The following is an 18,091-nucleotide window of genomic DNA, read 5'->3' as shown; positions in this document are numbered from 1 at the left end:
AATTCAATTCTATTGACCTTTGCTGCGATTGCGACCGCCTTCAGCTTAAGTTTTTGGCCAGGAACTACTTCATTTGTATCTGTACGGTGTGTAGACTCTACACTGTAGAGTCACGTAGACTTCGCTAGATGCATAACTTACCTATGAATGGATTTAATGAAAGCTTTGGATTGCTTTACCCACATAAAAATTAACATATAACAATAAAATGTAGGTAAATACCTAAGTAATAGGTACATTATCCTGTAACTATAGTCAATATAGTCATAGCATTGAAATCATGGTATATCTTATGTACCTCAATGACGTCAATAGCGAAGATTTATCCAGTCGCCAACGGCGTAATTGAATAAATGTGAATGAGATGCCCTCTACCTTGAGTCCTTGATCCGATTCCATTTTATATTTGATCACTTATTTACAATAAGTATATTTACAACGTAATCTCGTGGCCCGGGACCCTGAATGTGGATTTATAATCATTTTATTTAGCTACTACATATTGTTTAAGAATGTTTATGTATACCTACGCCATACGATTAAATAAGTATATAAATTATAGGTATACCAATTGTACAGTTAATTTTTTTAAACTACTTTACAAAAGGCGGACTTAATGCCATAAGGCATTCTCTATCAGTCAACCGTAAGATTATTAGTGTTAAATGACTTCATAAATAACAACTAATACATGTTTATGAAAAAAACATCAAAAGACAATGTTATTGCGTAAATAACTACCTAACTACATTATTTCTCGAACCGAAACGAATGGCTGACAAAAATATCTTAGACATAAACAGAAATACATTATGTATGTGCCTGTCTAGCAGTATCGAGCATATGTACCGTACACGTGATCAGTTTTTTGAGCACATATGTACTTAAGTAAGCAATAACCCACAATAAAGAACTTTTGGTGGTAAAGATATTCCGTTTTTTGTCAATCTTAGTCGATTGTCTGTGGCATTGAAACTTGAATGCTATCGTCTGTGCTGTTTTAATCCGTCATTCCGACATTTTTTCCGTCGTGTCCCTAATAAAAACTTAATTGAAGTGACAAATAACGATTTAACGACTTCTAGAGTTTCTAGATTCTAGACTAATATCATTTAAAATGATTAGGTTCGTATTTTGAACAACAACATATTTGGATAAGTACCTGTTTCTAAATAAACCTGCTTCGGCTTGGAATTTTACGTTACAACCGCAGAATTTTAAACGATAAACGGAATGGAAAGTCGAGTTTAATAGTTGACGCTTTAACTGGGATTAATAAATAGCAAGTGGAGCGAACCCAGGCTTCGTCTAGCGGTGAGTCAGTGGCGGCCACAAATAAACTAATGATGATTTACTTCCAAGAAACGCGAACGTCCGCGCCGGCTAATCAATATTTAATGCTCCATTTCCGCTTTTAGACTTCGTATTTTCCATAATGCTACCATTTATTAGGCAAGCAATTTTTAATTTATTTCTTGTCCTTCGAATTGGTATACCGTTAATTGGAAGTTTTTTGATAAAATAGTACCTACTGAATGTTTTATCGGAAAGTAGGTCGCAACCTGGTCGCAACGACATTTTTGCATACCCGAGTCAACCGTCTACCGTATTTGTCCAATATGAGGAAACTACTAAGACATCCTCTATTATTAGCAGGCATTTATATTGCAACAGTGACTGCTCATTAATGTTATCACGGTATTACATTTGTAACTTGGGTATTAACAGCTATGACCAACAATAAAAACTGTTTGACCTGAGTAGATGGCTTCATGATCTAAATGGATTCATCACTATTCACAGAGCAAAATGACCTCGTTAACGTAGTTTTTATTCCACCCGCGTTATCGTTGTGCATGTTTTTACTCACAATCGATTAAAGTATCAACTTGTTTTTTTTTGCAAGTAAGTGTGTAGTCGCAAAAAGTGTTTATAAAGCTAATTAGGTCGGATTTCCTTCTAGCCGTTAACCGTGAAGCCCAAGGTTTGGGCAACGCGGAAGATGCCAATTTTACCTTTTAAAATAAGTGGAGCTCTTTGGAAGCAAGCACGAGCACGCTGAATTTGTCATTGAAGCCTAGTCGTGATTTGTGAATAATAAACATGATTTTAATCTAGCTAAAATACGCTTTAATTACCGGGGAGTTGATGATAACAGGACATTGCGGTTAGAGGCCATTTGGTTAATAATTCATATTTTAAGGGTCTCAATATTTAATTGATAAAAGAGGAAGGAAGTTTATATCCGTCATTTATCCTGTCCGGTATTTCTGGTACAACACAACTCGTCTTACTCATACGTCGACTGTATGTATGTACCTATGTATATACTTTATTGTACATCATCATCATCATCATAACTTAAGAGTTTTGCTCTTGTCGGTGGAGTAATCGCCAATCATTTCTTTCTTGTGCCAGTCTTTTAATTTCCACATACGACGCATTGTTTTTTATTTGGCTGAGATAAGTGATTCCAGGTCTCCCTTCTTCTCTTGTCTTTTCAATCCTGCCTTCCAGGATGTTTAGGAAAAAGTTATCATGCCGTATAAGGTGTCCTAACATCATGCCTCTCCTATTTCTTATCGCATTTAACAAGCATCGCTTTTCTCCTATCTATTGTACATAGAAATAATAAAAACACGAGAAACACAGTCGACTGTATGTTCTATAGTTCCTTCATATATGTATGTAAGATCGTTAAGATGTCGTTTCAAAATAATGATCAATGATATATTTACATGAGACGATGTTACTTCTATAAATAATGAAACGTACAACATGGACGAGGCGAAAAGCGGAAGTCTCCAAATACCGGAGTGCATTTTTGATAATGTGCCAAGTGTAATCCTTCTCTTTCCGCCTACGACCGGAATGTAAAATAGGCTAAAATTAATAATATTAAGTAACCACATAATAAGGAAATTAATTTGTTTACTAATTATTAATACGAGGAAATATATGTATAAAAACTAGTAAGTATATTTAGTACAATCCGACCGGAATTTGAAATGTTTGTTGTGAGACTAAAATAATTACAGAAAAGAGCAATGTTTATGCGTTCCAAATATCTTCGTAAATCTCTTAATCGTTTCCGCGAAATATCCGAAAAGACATTCGCCGCTAAAAATGCAGTTGGCACCGAACATCAGCCTCGAAATAGAGTTCCAATAATAGCAGACCCATTAAATGTTAACGCAACTTGAAAAATCTCTAATCCAGTCCAGCATGCGACGCGTCTAAATTTAATGTTGCTTTGAAGTGTTTGTATAATTAACACGGTGCTGCATTGTTGATGTGTGTCTGTAAAGTCGGTAGTCGGTGGCCGCACATTTCGACACCGCGCGCATCGCAACCAACTGGTCTGACCTCATTCTCGGGACTAGCGTAAACTCTCATATCGGGTTTATGAAAACAAAACTATTTTTAGCCAGTATCAAGCGCAGACCGCTTCTGCTTATTATTTATTTGTTTTACAACATGTTTGCCAAGTGCGGGCGCTCACATTACCGGCCTTAATTTATCATAACAGCGGAGTGCTGAGAGAGTTTGCGCGGGTGCCGGTGATGCGGTTCAATAAGCAATAATTCTTTAAGAAACAGCTTCGTTTACTTGAGCAACTGTAATTCAACATCGTTTATTTTATACCTACTTCATATCCTGTATAGTAATGATTATATTTATTATAAGTTACCTACACAGCTGAGTCACTAAGGATCAAATTGGATCGTGTAACAAGAGCCGTTCTATTTAAAGCGATATTTCAAGAACAATACTCGGACGCTACAGCAACACACACCAGATTAAATTAACGCTCGTAATCCGAGTAACGACTGCAGGCCAATTCGAAACGAGTATCGTATTTAATTGTAGGTAAGTACACGTAATTTCAATAGGCTCGTCCGGTCAAGCATCGAACGAGATACCGTAGACCGGTCCCAGCTAATGCTCTCGCTCGAACCAAACCCGTTCCTGCACGATTTATCTCACAATTAGAAAGCCGAGAAAGATTCTGATAACGTTGGCTGCGTGATCGATGGAGATAAATTACTATATGCGTGCAATGTTTCGCTTTTGACACCCTTTGCCGAGCGGACGCTTATCATGTTTGATATACATAAGTACACTCCATTTGCCTGGATTGGTGATGGATTGTTATCTATTTTAGGAATCGAAGTTATCGGCGATATCATATTCAATTGCAAGATTAGTATCTCGTTAGATCATGAATGCAGTGGGGAGTGGTCCCTTTTAACGTTTTAGGTACCATTTGTGGAAGACGTTCATAACACAATTTTGGTCCAAGTCATAAATGGAATGGCGACTTTTATTGATGTGGTGAAGTTGTTCAGTTTCTTATCACGTCGTTCCGAATTCAGTTGGAAGTTGGAAGGAGCCTGAGGTTGTTACACGGCATGTATCAGACATTGGTCCCGGGTTCTACTTCCAATCGAATCATCGTCCTGTCTCTCTCCAGCTCTAGCCGTAGAAGGATCGAAAGAATGAGACGAATGGTAATTTCGTATGTCGATGGTTAAAGTGGTGAGGCCCCAGCTCCCATTTCTCACGTTGGACCCGTCCGGACTGGTCCGGCCGCATGCCGATCAAGAAAGGCTCACGCGGTCCCTTAAAAGGAGAAACGGCTGTTTTTTGCTCTCTCAACGGACGCAGGCATACTGGTTATCGGCCATTAGACCGCTTTAGCTAAATGATTTTAAAACGAGAAAAAAACCACTTTTGGTCTGTAAAATGTGCTCCAGTTCAACACGTTTGGTTTTAAATAAAAACTGCAATTCGTTGAGTTGGATCTTGCAGCAACTCATGACTGTCGCACATTGTGAGCGATACATAACTTTTATGTACTTACTTGTACAGTACATAGTATTTGCACGGCCGTGTTTGATCATAATAACGCTGGTCCCTAGCGTCCTTTCATTTACCTCAGTAATTGAATTCCTTCAATTCCCTTATATAGTTAGGCTAGAGTTAGTTACCAATGTTATTCTTGAATGTTTAATTAGAGTTATGTTACTTTGAGCAACAGTTTAAGTAGAATCTCAATGATCTGTAATGTTCTAAAATAAAACTCGTCAGAATCTTACTCTACAGTTCAAAATAGTTATGGCAAATGAATTACTATACATATACATAATTACACATTACATCATTCATGTCTATTACCAACGTCTAATAATAATCAGCCATTTTGGCATTTACATGATATTGATATATAACGAAATTACGTGCTCAGACTTGTACCAGTAATACCTATAATTATATTAAATTTTGTAGCAATTTTATTTATCTTATAAATAACTGATGTTCAATATACTATATAGTGCCTATGTATTTAATCGTACGTAATACGATTAAATAAAGTACCTATGTACTTATTTTATATTTCAGATTATTAATCGATCTTCGGTCATCATAATTCCATAAATATGATATGAATGTACATACCTACATATTTGGCTTCAGGAGAGTTACTGAATATTTAAAAGGTTTTACCTATACATTTCTTTTACATCGCCGCACACAAAAAAAATCAATTTCATTTCGCTTTAATACTTTTTGATAGCAATATATTTTATGAATTCCAATAACCAGTCGTTAATTACAGTTCAGATTCGTTTATTGGCCCTGTTGGGATCGATTCAACAAGCCCTCTCCCGGCGTACTAATCACGCAATCATTCACAATTTGTCTCGCCGATGATAACGAATGATATCTGGTAGTTATGATGAATTAATTTAATCCGTCTCCTGCCACCTGTCCGGGCTGGATTAACTGGATGACTATCGGGCCAGGTGCAACTCTCGTCTGACTAACAGGTTTAGACAGATAGCTTTAGTTTATTACTTTTTACTCGGTCTTATAGTCTAAAGTAGGTGTTCTATTATATTTATATTCTTTTTTGCAAGTTGTAAATGTTGTAATATTAGTTCTTGTACGTACGCGGTATTCATTGTTTAAAATATATATGTACTTATTGAAATATGTACCTATTGTGTTCATTAGTACTATTAATTATGTTAACTTAAGAGCGCTATTACATTTCGGCGTTGAGCGAGTTTAGGTATTTTACGCGCTGCGGCAGGCCGTGCGAGCTCAGTACGCCGATCCCTTTTACCACACTGGCACTACAATGATGGATTAAACATTCTTGATCCTTCGCGAAGCATATTGAAATCAACCATAACAACACTAACTGTACTTAACTTTTAAAGTTCTAAAACTGTTATTTGGTAAGTACGAAAATACTAAATGCAGTGCAAATGTACATAGGGGCTGTTCATAAATTACGTCATCTATTTTTGACGATTTTTGACCCCCCCCACCCCTCAAATCATCCAAAAATCAAGCTTCGGATGAATCTGTTTCCTCCTACGTCATGTTACCATCATCCGATGTCCAGACCCCCCCCCCCCCCCCCCACTCCTCCCATTTGAAACGACGTAATTTATGAATAGCCCCATACTCGTACTTATGAAGGTATATTACTCGAAAGAAATTATAGGTACCTACTCGCTTATTTACATGTTTCGTCATTGCATTTGGTACCTATAGGTTGTAAAGTTTGTATCAACGAGGGTTTAAAAACGAACTGGTACTGAGGATCTGATGATGATTAAGGTGGTCACGGATACCAATCAACCATGTAGTAACATGATTAGGCTCGTTTGATTCGTCTCAACAAGATCTTTGACACTGAAGATACACAGGGTCTGATGATGGAGCTGGAAGGTGGCCACGGGTACCAGTCTATCATGTAACTAAACAACTTCGTGTTTGGGCTCGTTTGATTCGTCTCAACAAGATCTTTGACACAAGACAGTACTCAGGGTCTGATGATGGAGCTGGAAGGTACCATTACCAATCAACCATGCAACTAAATAACATCGTGTTTAGGATCGTTTGATTCGTCTCAACATGATCTTTGACACTAGGTGATACTCAGAGTCTGATGATGGAGCTGGAAGGTGGTCACCGGTACCAATCAACCATGCAACTAAACCACTTCGTGTTTAGGCTCGTTTTATTCGTTTCAACAAGATCTTTGACACAAGATAGTACTCAGGGTCTGATGTTGGAGCCGGAAGGTGGTCACCGGTACCAATCAACCATGCAACTAAACCATTTCGTGTTTAGGCACGTTTTATTCATCTCAACAAGATCTTTGACACAAGGTAGTACTCAGGGTCTGATGATGGAGCGCGAAGGTGGCGACGGGTACCTGTCAATCATCATCAGCTCCATCATCAGACCCTGAGTAGTATCTTGTCTCAAACATCTTATTGCGAGGAATCAAACGAGCCCAAACACGAAGTGGTTCAGTTACATGGTAGACTGGTACCCGTGGCCACAGTCCAGCTCCATCATCAGACCCTGAGTACTAACTTGTGTCAAAGATCTTGTTGCGACGAATCGAACGAAGCCAAACACGAAGTGGTTTAGTTGCATGGTTGATTGGTACCGGTGACCACCTTCCGGATCCATCATCAGACCCTCAGTACTACCTTGTGTCAAAGATCTTGTTGCGACAAATCAAACGAGCCCAAACACGAAGTGGTTCAGTTACATGGTAGACTGGTACCCGTGGCCACAGTCCAGCTCCATCATCAGACCCTGAGTACTAACTTGTGTCAAAGATTTTGTTGCGACGAATCGAACGAAGCCAAACACGAAGTGGTTTAGTTGCATGGTTGATTGGTACCGGTCACCACCTTCCGGATCCATCATCAGACCCTCAGTACTACCTTGTGTCAAAGATCTTGTTGCGACAAATCAAACGAGCCCAAACACGAAGTGGTTCAGTTACATGGTAGACTGTTACCCGTGGCCACCTTCCAGCTCCATCATCAGATCCTGAGTACTATCTTGTGTCTAAGGTCTTGTTGAGACGAATCAAACGAGCCTAAACACGAAGTGGTGTAGTTGCATGGTTGATTGGTACCGGTGACCACCTTCCGGCTCCAACATCAGACCCTGAGTACTATCTTGTGTCAAAGATCTTATAGAAACGAATAAAACGAGCCTAAACACGAAGTGGTTTAGTGGCATGGTTGATTGGTACCGGTGACCACCTGCCGGCTCCATCATCAGACCCTGAGTACTATCTTGTGTCAAAGATCTTGTTGAGACGAATCAAACGAGCCTAAACACGAAGTGGTTTAGTTGCATGGTTGATTGGTACCGGTGACCACCTTCCGGCTCCATCATCAGACCCTGAGTATTATCTTGTGCCAAAGATCTTGTTGAGACGAATCAAACGAGCCCAAACACGAAGTGGTTTAGTTGCATGGTTGATTGGTACCGGTGACCACCTTCCGGCTCCATCATCAGACCCTGAGTACTATCTTAAGTCAAAGATCTTGTTGAGACGAATAAAACGAGCCTAAACACGAAGTGGTTTAGTTGCATTGTTGATTGGTACTGGTGACCACCTTCCGGCTCCATCATCAGACCCTGAGTACTATCTTAAGTCAAAGATCTTGTTGAGCCGAATCAAACGAGCCCAAACACGAAGTGGTTTAGTTGCATGGTTGATTGGTACCGGTGACCACCTTCCGGCTCCAACATCAGACCCTGAGTACTATTTTGTGTCAAAGATCTTGTTGAGACGAATAAAACGAGCCTAAACACGAAGTGGTTTAGTTGCATGGTTGATTGGTACCGGTGACCACCTTCCGGCTCCATCATCAGACCCTGAGTATTATCTTGTGCCAAAGATCTTGTTGAGACGAATCAAACGAGCCCAAACACGAAGTGGTTTAGTTGCATGGTTGATTGGTACCGGTGACCACCTTCCGGCTCCATCATCAGACCCTGAGTACTATCTTAAGTCAAAGATCTTGTTGAGACGAATAAAACGAGCCTAAACACGAAGTGGTTTAGTTGCATTGTTGATTGGTACTGGTGACCACCTTCCGGCTCCATCATCAGACCCTGAGTACTATCTTAAGTCAAAGATCTTGTTGAGCCGAATCAAACGAGCCCAAACACGAAGTGGTTTAGTTGCATGGTTGATTGGTACCGGTGACCACCTTCCGGCTCCATCATCAGACCCTGAGTACTATCTTGTGTCAAAGATCTTGTTGAGATGAATAAAACGAGCCTAAACACGAAGTGGTTTAGTTGCATGGTTGATTGGTACCGGTGACCACCTTCCGGCTCCATCATCAGACCCTGAGTACTATCTTAAGTCAAAGATCTTGTTGAGCCGAATCAAACGAGCCCAAACACGAAGTGGTTTAGTTGCATGGTTGATTGGTACCGGTGACCACCTTCCGGCTCCAACATAGACCCTGAGTACTATTTTGTGTCAAAGATCTTGTTGAGACGAATAAAACGAGCCTAAACACGAAGTGGTTTAGTTGCATGGTTGATTGGTACCGGTGACCACCTTCCGGCTCCATCATCAGACCCTGAGTATTATCTTGTGCCAAAGATCTTGTTGAGACGAATCAAACGAGCCCAAACACGAAGTGGTTTAGTTGCATGGTTGATTGGTACCGGTGACCACCTTCCGGCTCCATCATCAGACCCTGAGTACTATCTTAAGTCAAAGATCTTGTTGAGACGAATAAAACGAGCCTAAACACGAAGTGGTTTAGTTGCATTGTTGATTGGTACTGGTGACCACCTTCCGGCTCCATCATCAGACCCTGAGTACTATCTTAAGTCAAAGATCTTGTTGAGCCGAATCAAACGAGCCCAAACACGAAGTGGTTTAGTTGCATGGTTGATTGGTACCGGTGACCACCTTCCGGCTCCATCATCAGACCCTGAGTACTATCTTGTGTCAAAGATCTTGTTGAGATGAATAAAACGAGCCTAAACACGAAGTGGTTTAGTTGCATGGTTGATTGGTACCGGTGACCACCTTCCGGCTCCATCATCAGACCCTGAGTACTATCTTGAGTCAAATAAATACATATAGAATGTCAGGTCGTTTCAAATATTTTTAATCCTGTCCGGTAGTTTATTAAACTGTACCATTATAAATTATAATACTATAAAAACAGTGCTAGGATCAAAGTCTCTCGTTGCGGTTTACACGCACACAGTATAGCGTTTTACACGGCGCCCGCCGCACACAATGATAAAAAACCTCGTCGTCGCCGTTGAAAATGTGCGGAGTCGACCGACACACGTCCTGCCTCTACAAGCTCTGCCGCGGCACTGAGCTGGCGCAGCGCGCGTCATCGGTAATATAGAGTAGTTTTCAAAAAATTGCCAAAAAATTATAGTAGAATTTCATAAACACTAATGTATACCAACAGTATAAGCGAACGTTGCAGATTGCTTGAGTATGAAAATGACTTCGATATTAAGTAGATTTTCGTAGGAATTGACACTTGTTTCGGAGAGAAAATCGAGTTCGTTTTACTTTGATTTTCTCTTTCTCAAAGGTATGTAGGAAAAATATAGTTTGATATGCCTAAAGTACAGGGTATTAGTAATACAAAATAGCCAGGTTTAGCAGAGTAAAATTCTCAACATTTCCAAATAAGAGCTCGCCATTCAGTGCTTCACGGGGTTTTTCGGAAACGACCATCAGAAAAAAAATCATTACTAATTTAATAAGTCCTTTTTCTAATATTTACAACGATATTTATAAAGATAAGAAGACGCTTTTACTGGAACAAGTATTCATTGTTTCTAATAATGAGCGCAAAGTCCTGAATTTCGTCGACTAGTATCATCAATTTTGCATTATTTCGACTTTTCTTGTAAGAGCGCTCTTAATAATTTGCTACTTAAAATAAATATGTTAAATTATTAATTACTTAATGTTCCTATAAGTATATGTATGTTCGTAATGACAAGTAGGTACACTAACGTCTAAAAGCACAATGACATAAAACATCATGCGGGTAGGCAGATCTGTTAACAAACTAGCCTATAAATACTTATATCACTACAATTGACAGTAAATTACGCTAAACGCCCGCTCGCCGGCCGCATACCACTTACTACATACTTATATGTTTCCACTTGAATTGCATAACTTATAAACAGGTTGGCATAAATGCCACAGTCATGCGCGCAATATACACAGCTGTTCACATATAGACACATTTGTAAGCAGGGTTTTCAATGAATTAATTACCTACGTATATCCAGCTCTACAATTTCACATTCAGCTTGAATGTTTGAATAGATAAAGATACCTACCAATTTCATATTTGAATTATTATTATTCATTCAAATTATAAGGATTTTATCCGTTAATGTCTAGAATTTTTTGAAGGTCTATTAGAGGGCTTATAAAGGATGAATGGGATTTAATACAAAAACAAGATTGTTGTGCCGGGTATATATACAGGCAAAAGATGATCCTTTCTGACTCATCTACAATCTTGGGGAGAACCGATTATAAAACGCTGGTATGAATGAAATGTAAGACAATTACATATTATGACTGTTATTCTTAGTTTTTTCTATTACCATTACCAGAAACAGTCCCAAATAACATTACACTGAACAATGAAAAACGAGTAATATTCTAATATGTAATATTTACATTGGTACGTACTATGTACCTATATTATGTAAAAATTGTACATGTATGAAACCAGTTTTCATGTAGATAAATTGTTTCAACAAGCCAAGTATCCAATTAATGTACTTAGTCATCGCCGTAAATTCTCAAGGCTCACAAAGATAACATCAGACTTTATTAAGAACGATCGATAGTTATTCAATGTAAAATTATAACAGGGGTTTCCAATTACCCTTTTAAGGTTATAAAAACTTGTGTCCTAAGTATTTATTACTCCATTGAACTCTATCTGAAAATTTCTAAGTACATAAAGAAGTCACTAAGCTTCCAGTGAGGGGGTGAGTGACCCGCCAGCTGCACTGGAAGGCGGTCCATGCGGGCTCTGACTACTGTCCTCACCATCCACCTGTCCTGTCCAGGCGCAGCCACATCCGCCCATTCGCTGCCTGATGTAATAACTTAACTCGAACGTGTCATTGATTTAAAAAACGCGGAAAGTACAGTTGATCATGTTGTCACGATGGTATCACGAAAGTCTTGTCATCATTCACGAAAATCTTGTCAACGTGTAAGTGAAATATGTTTAGTCAGAAATGCCTTAATTTATAATTAATTGGTATCTATGTATTTATATTGATTCCATTGTGCAATGAAAATAACATTTTTATGGGTAACTCTTGTTACATAAAGGAAACAATTACGAGTATAATGTAGACCAGAGTCCTGAATTATTTAAAAAAACTTGGAGGCCGTTTTTCTAAGCTTGTTAAATAACTGTTACTGAAAACAATAGAACACAAAAAACAGATAGAGACTAATATTTACATATTTATTGAACCAAAACCAGCATGCAAATGTAAACATGTAATAACATAACTTTGCCTAATGCTGTAACTTCCGAATAAATAACAATTTTAGTCATCAATCAAAATGTCGTGCAGGTGTTTACATTTCGAATTGCTAATAGGAAATACTTACCTACCATTTATCGTGGCAACTCGTGGTCGTGGCTAAGTAACAACATAATTTTATAAATCATGTCAGCCTAAGTAGAGTAGAACCTGTTTGTCTTGCACCTTTGGTCGTCGCGACTGGTTCCACCGGTCGAAGCCTATTATTGGCAACTAAAATATTCAGTTAATTATATATAACCTTTAAATTGACGAGGCTTCCTTTTTCGACAGAGTTTCACTACAGGTTTTTCAAGTTTTACCGACGCCTGCGCTAAAAGCTTTTTATTTTTTGTTACAGGTTCCTCGCCTGAACGTGAGACCGTCGAAATTAATAAGAAAGGTATTTTCTTTATACTAGTATATTAACATTTACCCATTAAGAAGTATCAACTTCAAGGCAAAGTTGTAACATTACGTAAATTATATTCTTCGTCCTAAAAATTAAAGGCACTAAAGACAAACAAACTGGATGTGCAGATGGTGTTTAATGGACATGCTGTGCTGGTATACGTTCCAAGGATGATTTTAAAACCAAATAACCAGCGCAACGTTGTCGTCACTGTAATGTTTTGCCTAGTGTTTTGTAATGGACTTGTATAAAGCTGCTGACACACTTGAGGGGTGAATATTAAAGTAATCAATAATTCACGGACAGACGAGAAAGTTTTCATTTAGAGCCGAATCTGATAACATTAATTTGGGTATTACAGTTAATGAAAATAAATGTAAGCCGTTAAAGATCTGGAATTTTAATAATGATATTCGATTCTACAGTTATGAACTCAGAAAACCAGGAAATGACTTTTGAAGTTTTGAGATAAGGTCGGTTGGCTCATCGTAACAAATGTCAATCGTTTTCCTTAACAGACTCGTTTCTGCGGGGCTTTATGTTATTTTTGTTATGGCTTACGTAGCGTTAAAAATTGTTTGTGTTGAAAGTCGAGATCACCATCCATAATTTTACATATGAAACTATATCTTTGTTTGTTCAACCCTAATCTGCATATGCATGGACCACTTATACTTCACTCTAGTAAGGTAAAAAAAACCAGAGGTCAGAGCGAACGACAAATACATTTGTTATTATCATTCAACGAATCTAAAATTCAATTCGGCATCCGAGTAACGGGGTCACGTCAATTTCGATAGATAGTTCTACATAATTCTGTATGCGTGCGTCTGTACGAGTTAGGTATGCTAAAACATTAATGTAAACTTGCTGTGCAACGGTGCGGGGCTAATTGTTATTTATTTTATTCGTATCTGCCTGAAATTGTGTTTGTGCGCATATTGAGTTTCGACTGGTTGTTTGGTTTGTGGAACGGTGTTTGGAAGTACATACTTGGAAGGCGGTTGAAACAACACTGTTCCCCGTAGTACCCGGCACCGGCGCGCCACACACGAGGTGTTAGTGCCACCCTTGCCTCCCATTTTGTTTTCTTTACCTCACGTACCCTACCGCACCTATTCAGGCCACGTTACTCAATTAAGAAGTCGAGTAACTAGTTTAATCACAATGTTAAACTAGTTACTAGGTTTTAAATGCGTTAAAGTTAAAATTTTCAACTTGTAATAGCGTCTCAAAATCACTTTTACAAGCTTTAACCTTTCATTGGCGGAGACCTTGTCTGCTTTTCATATTTACTTTATTATACATGTACCTACTTATGTCGTCATGTTATATCTCTTTTTTGTATTAGTTTTTTTTAAGAATCTAGACATATTTATTCAAATAACAAAGGGGCTTAAATAACATACTAAAATATAAACTAACTTGTATTAGTTGTGTAAACTATGTGTAATTTATTTTACGGCTTATTTTATATTTCTTTCCTTTATGTTTCTTTTTTTTGTCTGTTACCTTCCGTGATTATTTCTCACGTGATGGTCGCTTCGGAAGACCAGCGCTGTAAGTAGCCAGCAACATGCTGAGATGGGCCCATTTCGTGACACTTTATTTTCACCATGTTCTTTCTATGTTTTTTACGAATAAAAACTATTCTATTTTATTCTATAATATTCTGATGTGTTGTTTTGCGTTGAATCTAAAAATAGCGATTCTTTATATTAATATTCAAAAGTTACGTAGGTGCTTTAATAGCTTGACAAACGGTCAAACATTGATATTATACTCGTATCTCGTATGTATTAGGTAGCATTCGAGCTTCTTTTGTAACAAGAATTCAAACCATTAACATTTTATTGATCAACGTTATAAATAAAACAGAAAAGGAACATGTTTGGTACCTAATGATTATGCTCCGGTTGTGTGTCATGCCCGAATCTCATATAAATGTAAGTGTAATTAAATGAATATTCATGAGACGGAACGCCCCGAAGCCATTAGATGGCGGCCGAGAAGAAACCGGTCTCGCGTTTTTTGTTGGTGTGTTTAACTCGATCGTGCCTTGAACCGATTACTGACGGTTAGACGCCATGTTCGAAACTCCTACACATATAAACAAGCCTTTGAAGCTCACGTGTGAGTGTATTCAAGTATAACCTGTACAGTAATGCTACCTAGTACCTAGTCGATGTTTTGCGTGCGATAGATATGGTTACCTGATAATCATAATTATAGTCTTGCAAACTAGACCACGCAAATTATAGTAATTAGTTGTTATTGAGATTGCTAATGACGCTGTATAAGCTGAAGGCATTGAACGAGAGTTAAATAGGGTTATTAATGTTATTACTGATTTCCTTTCCGCATAGTTACAAATAATCCCTTTTAAACTGTCAATAGTTACAAAAGAAAATATCGCAAGTTCGTCAGAAGTAAGTACTTTTGTCGACGTTTTTTTTCTAAGTGCATTGGCATTAGCAGTGAGCTCAGAAGAGCGTAAACAGATTGACAGGTAACACAAAGGCGTTCTTGAACAATACCAGCTCGTCACGACGAGAGGTCAAAAGAACAAGTCGGACCAGTATTTCGTGTCTCTGCTCATGTGCGAGCAAGAAAGTCGCCGGTGAAAGTACCGTGTCTAATTCTCCGATACATTTTGGATCAGTTTCATAACATTACATGTTAACATGTAACGAAACCGGTTAGCTGCTGATTCAAAAAGTAATTCAAATGTTAATATTTTAAGAAAAAGCGGTTATACCTATATTAGATCTCTGATCTAATGTATGTGAGATTATATTTTTGGCGTCAACGATTAGGGGTCCAGAGACGTGTATTGTTGTGCAAAACAATTTGCTTCGTCTGAATATTTTTTCATTGCTACCTGCTACAATTTATATTTTAATAAAATGCGGGTTTAATAATATGGTTTTCATGTAAATGTTTATGAGACACGAAGAAAGTTCAACCTGGCCTGGCCTCTGTGACATCGCCACTTTTCACAAAAGTAGCGAGATTATCACAATGGCACGAGTTCTCATTATTAAAGTCCGATCCTGGCGCACGTAATGTAGTGTAGATGGAGACCGTTATAATTGGCCTGCCCCCGCGCAGCCGATGGCTGCACTGGGCACTGCAGCGGGTGCATTAATGAGCCCGCATGTCGAGGTTCATCGTCCTCGCTGCCGGATCTAATGGCCATTTGCCAGTTACTGGCATGCTAGTGAACTGGACTGCTAGTTCACTTGTGCAAAGGGCATTCGATTAAGGATCTGGTTACTTTTTAATCAACACGGTTCAGTTGATTGTTATGACGATTATTTATTTATTATATCTACATATTTATACCCTTAAAGTACTAGTACCAATGTCACTATATACCAGTATCACGTATTAAATTTATTACAAATATACATTCTGTAAAATGATTTTGATAACACTAAAACGTACCAAGTTCACACAATTACTTACTAAAGTCGCAGGACGTCGAGGCGTTCCAGAGGGCCTACCGCGAACCACGTTCGACGTGTTGCCTCCTTGTCACACTTACGTACGAAACTACAAGTGCGACAGAGAGGCAACACGTCGAACATGGTTTGCGGTAGGCCCTCAGGATGTGAACAGACTAGAACAAAGTATCGAATGTGGACATGTGGAGTGCTTTAAGAGACGGGAATTGTGGGTACATGAGGTAGAGGTAAATAAATTGTATGAAATGAGACTAATGAGGAAATTTAACTAAGATGAATGTGATTGACGAGATGACGGTTCGCGGGATATAAAAGAGAATTAGATGTAACGTTGGTATCAAGTGAATTTAGTGAATGGGATAAGCACAAGTCTCTGTCGTAAGTCGTAATGTTATAAAAAGATTAGACATCGAGCAGACGAATATTAACGAAGCTCCACTTTTTCTTCTTCTGAGGCTATTTTTAGAGGAGCATTATGTATAACATTCAGTTCATTGACATATTGTGAAAGTTTTTAAAAGTACTAAATTGATCGCGTATTGTTGCACATGTTGCACATATCGGAGCCGGTGTTTAATAGCGGCTAATGCCCGGGTTTCGCGACCGGTTCCGTCCGCACCGTGTAATCTTGCACGACTTTCTATCAGGCCTTGTGTTCCTATTGCTTGAACGTGTTCTCGAGAAGATCAGATTAACATGACCTCCAGATCCGTAACTAAGTATGTGCTATCGGAAAATGCTTATAATGGTTCGCGTAAACCATCGCCTTGCCCTTGCTTGGTAAGCGAATGGAAAGACACTCCAGAAGCTTATGCTCGACCACCTCCGCATTCGATAATTATACACGCGGGTTTTTGTATGAAATTGCATCGCCTTATGGTTCCAACGCACCTTGAAATTTCAACGTACAATTAATGTTTGTAAAATGCGGTTGAGCGTGGTGGTTTAATTGTTTAAATAAAGTTCATATATACATACGGGCTTAATCAGTGTCTGCAAAGACACTAATTACTACCAGCTGTCTCCTGGCCTACTGTTAATAATTCATACTGTAAATTATTTTAACCATTACGATTATATACAGAATTGAGGAGTACCTAAGGCCAAAATATAAATTACTTTTCTTCGCTTTGTATACCGAACTAACATTACCACATAAAGGCTTTTTCGCACCAGTCCAATTAATTTCCAATCGACAAAACTGCGATTGATCACGCTCAACTGTTCATCAATCATTCGATATTTTCTAGGTTATCAGACGAAATCGGCTAACAAGCGATTCACACGAAGTGCATTCAGGGTCGCATGCACCACCTGCCGCGACCGGTTGGGCAAGTCGGCAAGCCCAGTGTTACAGTTATGAAACATTAATTAGGTATCGCCATGATTTTATTCACCACTTCCGCAATCGTTGCCGAGATGGTCCACACTTTGACTTGACAGGACTCCTCGCCCATCTTAATAAGATATCGCTTGCTATTTTATATCGGTAGAATTATATATGTACCTCTGGATTTTATGAACAGCAACAATTTTCGAAGGAAATGACTTCCCCGTGGTACAGTCAGAGGATAGCACATAAATATTTAACTAAATATACCCCGTTTTATAGTTAAAGATTAGAATTTATCTAACCTCAAAAGTAATGGTAGTTAACTTTTTCTTCCGAAATGCTAGGGTTCCTATGATATCTAATATGGCGGTACTTACAAATATGTAAACGACACTATAATTCAGTGCATAGTTACTCAAATTTAATTTTGCAGGAAAAAAGTTACCTCTACTTTTTAGATTATACTTAATTAAAATATCTAAT

General features: G+C 38.5%; 1 protein-coding gene across 2 annotated transcripts in view; it reads left to right on the top strand.

Moving 5' to 3' along the window:
- LOC134794232 (probable JmjC domain-containing histone demethylation protein 2C) overlaps nt 1-18,091 on the top strand; it is a 218,656-nt gene that overhangs the window by 145,191 nt on the left and 55,374 nt on the right. For both annotated transcript variants that reach the window (XM_063765974.1, XM_063765975.1), the window contains one exon: nt 12,758-12,799. In XM_063765974.1, the coding sequence (XP_063622044.1) occupies nt 12,758-12,799 (42 nt within the window). The remainder of the gene's footprint in view (nt 1-12,757; nt 12,800-18,091) is intronic.

Source organism: Cydia splendana, chromosome 10 (genome assembly GCF_910591565.1).
Source record: "Cydia splendana chromosome 10, ilCydSple1.2, whole genome shotgun sequence".
NCBI lineage: Eukaryota > Metazoa > Arthropoda > Insecta > Lepidoptera > Tortricidae > Cydia > Cydia splendana.
Note: the sequence above shows the minus strand (reverse complement) of the source record. Positions and strands in the feature narration are given on the sequence as shown.